Source organism: Herpailurus yagouaroundi, unplaced genomic scaffold (genome assembly GCF_014898765.1).
Source record: "Herpailurus yagouaroundi ecotype Mexico unplaced genomic scaffold, PumYag 221, whole genome shotgun sequence".
In the NCBI taxonomy this organism is placed as follows: Eukaryota; Metazoa; Chordata; class Mammalia; order Carnivora; family Felidae; genus Herpailurus; species Herpailurus yagouaroundi.
Genome location: NW_024412452.1, coordinates 9,728,483 through 9,731,718, shown reverse-complemented (window position 1 = coordinate 9,731,718; position 3,236 = coordinate 9,728,483). Strand labels below are relative to the sequence as shown.

General features: G+C 47.2%; 1 protein-coding gene across 1 annotated transcript; it reads left to right on the top strand.

The window, feature by feature from the left end:
* Positions 1–1,312: 1,312 nt before the first annotated feature.
* INO80B (INO80 complex subunit B) lies at positions 1,313–2,507 on the top strand. Its single transcript, XM_040458490.1, has 4 exons — positions 1,313–1,466; positions 1,699–1,891; positions 2,108–2,243; positions 2,397–2,507. The coding sequence occupies exons 1-4, from the start codon at positions 1,409–1,411 to the stop codon at positions 2,448–2,450; spliced, it is 441 nt and encodes a 146-aa protein (XP_040314424.1). The 5' UTR covers positions 1,313–1,408; the 3' UTR covers positions 2,451–2,507.
* The last annotated feature ends 729 nt before the right edge of the window (positions 2,508–3,236 follow it).

Sequence of the window (3,236 nt, the reverse complement as noted above, 5' to 3'; positions counted from 1 at the left end):
TTTATTTATTTTTGGGACAGAGAGAGACAGAGCATGAACAGGGGAGGGGCAGAGAGAGAGGGAGACACAGAATCGGAAACAGGCTCCAGGCTCTGAGCCATCAGCCCAGAGCCCGACGCGGGGCTCGAACTCACGGACCGCGAGATCGTGACCTGGCTGAAGTCGGACGCTTAACCGACTGCGCCACCCAGGCGCCCCGAGAAGCATATTACAGTTTTTAAATGCAATCACATCATATTGAAACTCACCTTTCTTATTTCATATATCAGCACATACAGATCTACTTTGTTGTTCTTTTTAAAAACTATTTTTTATTTAAAAAAATTAATGTTTACTTATTTTTGAGAGGGGGGAGGAAGGGGCAGAGAGAGGGAAACAGAGGATCTGAAGCAGACTCTGCACTGACAGCAGAGAGCCTGATATGGGGCTCAAAGTCATGAACCATACAATCATGACCTTAGTTAGCTGAAGTCTGTCGCTTAACCGACTGAGCCAGCCAGGCACCCCATGTTCTTCTTTTTTTATTAGGTAAAATAGACACATATCTTATACAGAGTTAAAAAGGCACAAAAGTGTATATTTTGAAAAATAAGTCTCCCTTCACCCTTGTTCCTCTTAGTCACCTATCAGAATTGATGTCACTAGTTTCTTGGGAGCATTCGGAGGGCTCATTCCTCTGAATAGCAGCATAGCTGTCCATTGTATGGATGTGCCAAGTCCATACACCAAATTACTTTGGTGTTTCGTTAGAGGGACACTTAGATCGTCTCCAGTGCTATTACCCATTAGGATCTAAATTCCATGTCAATGTTATCAGTTACTTATCACTCTTAACTTTTGTTGGCAATAAAGTGTTCCAGATTGTATAGGTGCACCATAATTCATTCATCATTTCTCTACTGATGAGAATGTAGGCTTAAATACAGTTTGCTCTGCTCCTAGGGTACCTGTCCTATTAAATACATCTGCCATTTACCGGCAGTATAGTTTCTTACGTACTCCTCCAGTGCGCTGTGAGCTCCTCAAAAGCAGGGGAAATTGTTCATGTTCATCTTTGTATCCTCATAGCCTAAGCACCGAATTTGGTCCAGAGTACACGCTTTCCACGTTTAGGTACAATAATAATTGAATCGCCCGCCCTGAGTCCTGGAACCGAGTGTGAGGAGACGAAGCGAAGGCAAAGCCGTGCCCTTTTAAGCTGTCCCAGCCTCAGAGGTCCGGAACTTTCGTTAGACGTTTCATTGTTTCTCAGGGACGATTTTAGCCTCCGAGCGTGCCCCGCACAAGCATGGTTGTTACGCACCGGAAGTAGCTTGTTATTTTGCGGGAGTCAGTTCTTCCGCGGGGCGGAAAAGGCAATTAAGCATGTGTTCCTATCTTTTCCAGTCCCCTTTCCTTGCAGGACCCTATGAGCAAGCTGTGGCGGCGCGGGAGCACCTCTGGGGCTATGGAAGCCCCTGAACCGGGTAGGCGCGGGTCGGTAAAGCAAGTTAGGCGTTCTCAGAAAAGGAGTCCCTTTTTTTGCTCTTCCGAGCCTCCGGGGTACTTAGCCACAGGTGGGAAGGAGAAAGGCGGAGGTGTTGTTATGGTAACAGCGTGTACCGCGGGAAGAGTGGGCCCCTTCGGGGGTATTGGGTTCTTCAAGGCTTTCCCTGCCCGGCTGTTGTGGTCCACTGTTGACAGGCTTTCCTTACGCAGGGGAAGCACTGGAATTGAGTCTGGCGGGTGCCCACGGCCATGGAGTGCACAAGAAAAAGCACAAGAAGCACAAGAAAAAACACAAGAAGAAACACCATCAGGAAGAGGAGGCTGGGCCGACGCAGCCGTCACCTGCCAAGCCCCAGCTTAAACTCAAAATCAAGCTGGGTGGGCAGGTCCTGGGCACCAAGAGGTGAGGCCAAGAAAGCCAAGGTTTTACTTGAGGAACTTTAGGAGCAAGCAGAGGTAGAAGAAGCTCTCTGGGCTTTCCAATAGAAGAGAATGGACACTGATTTCAGGGCTGAGGTTAAGGTAGCGAGAACCCAAGAGGGTGCAGGGGAGGACTGGAAAAGGCTACCAAGCAGGAGGAGACAACTGTTCAGCTTACACAGTGGTTGCTTTTCTGCAGTGTTCCTACTTTCACTGTGATACCTGAAGGTCCTCGATCACCCTCTCCCCTTATGGTTGTGGACAATGAAGAGGAACCTATGGAAGGAGTCCCCCTTGAGCAGTACCGTGCCTGGCTGGGTGAGAAGGATCTGGAGGTGGGGAAACTGGGTTTCTCATTATACCTGATTAAAGGAGGAGGGTTGGTTCTGAGGATGGTGAGAATTTTGAGTGTCCCAGTATTAACTTGGCTAAATTAGGGTACCCCATCTGAACAATTTTACTTTTAGCTTTCCAACTTTGCTTTCCAGATGAAGACAGTAATCTATCCCCCTCCCCACTTCGGGACCTGTCGGGGGGCTTAGGGGGTCAAGAGGAAGAGGAGGAACAGAGGTGGCTGGATGCCCTGGAAAAGGGAGAGCTGGATGACAATGGAGATCTCAAGAAGGAGATCAACGAAAGGCTGCTCACTGCTCGACAGGTAAGTCGGTTCATTCTTTATTCACTTGCTAAACATATAATGAGAATTTCTCATGTCCCAAGAATGTTACTAGGCAGTGGGGATATCGATGGTGAAAAAAAGACAGAAAAGGTTTCTGTTCTCATGGAGTGGTATTCGTGTGTGTGCGTGCGTGTGTGTGTGTGTGTGTGTTGGGGGAGAGGGGTAAGTAAATAATTTTGAAGAGCACGGTTTATAACAAAGATAGGGTGATGAAATAGAAAGTGGTGGAGAAGAAATGTTAGATAGTGTAGTCAGGGAAGACCTCTCTGAAGAAAGTACATTTCCAATACCAGGGGAGCTTTTCAGGCAGAGACCAGCAGGTGCAAAGACCCTGAGAGTGGAACATGCCTAGTATTGGTCAAGGAGAAAAATAAGTGTGACTAAGCCATGAAAGTATTGTTTGCAGGAAAGTGATACATTTGATTTATATTTTGGTAGATTACTTTGGCTTCTTCGTGGAGGTAAGGAGTAGAAGCAACATCTGCCAGGAAGCTGTAGGAATCAGGTGAAAGATGGGGTGGTGGCTTGAACCAAGGCGAAATTGTGGAGAAGGAGGAAATCAGATGGATTCTGGATCTATTTTGGAAATAGACACCTGTTAGGAGTCAGGGAAGGGGTAGCAAAGGAGTCAAGGGTAACCCTGAGTTTT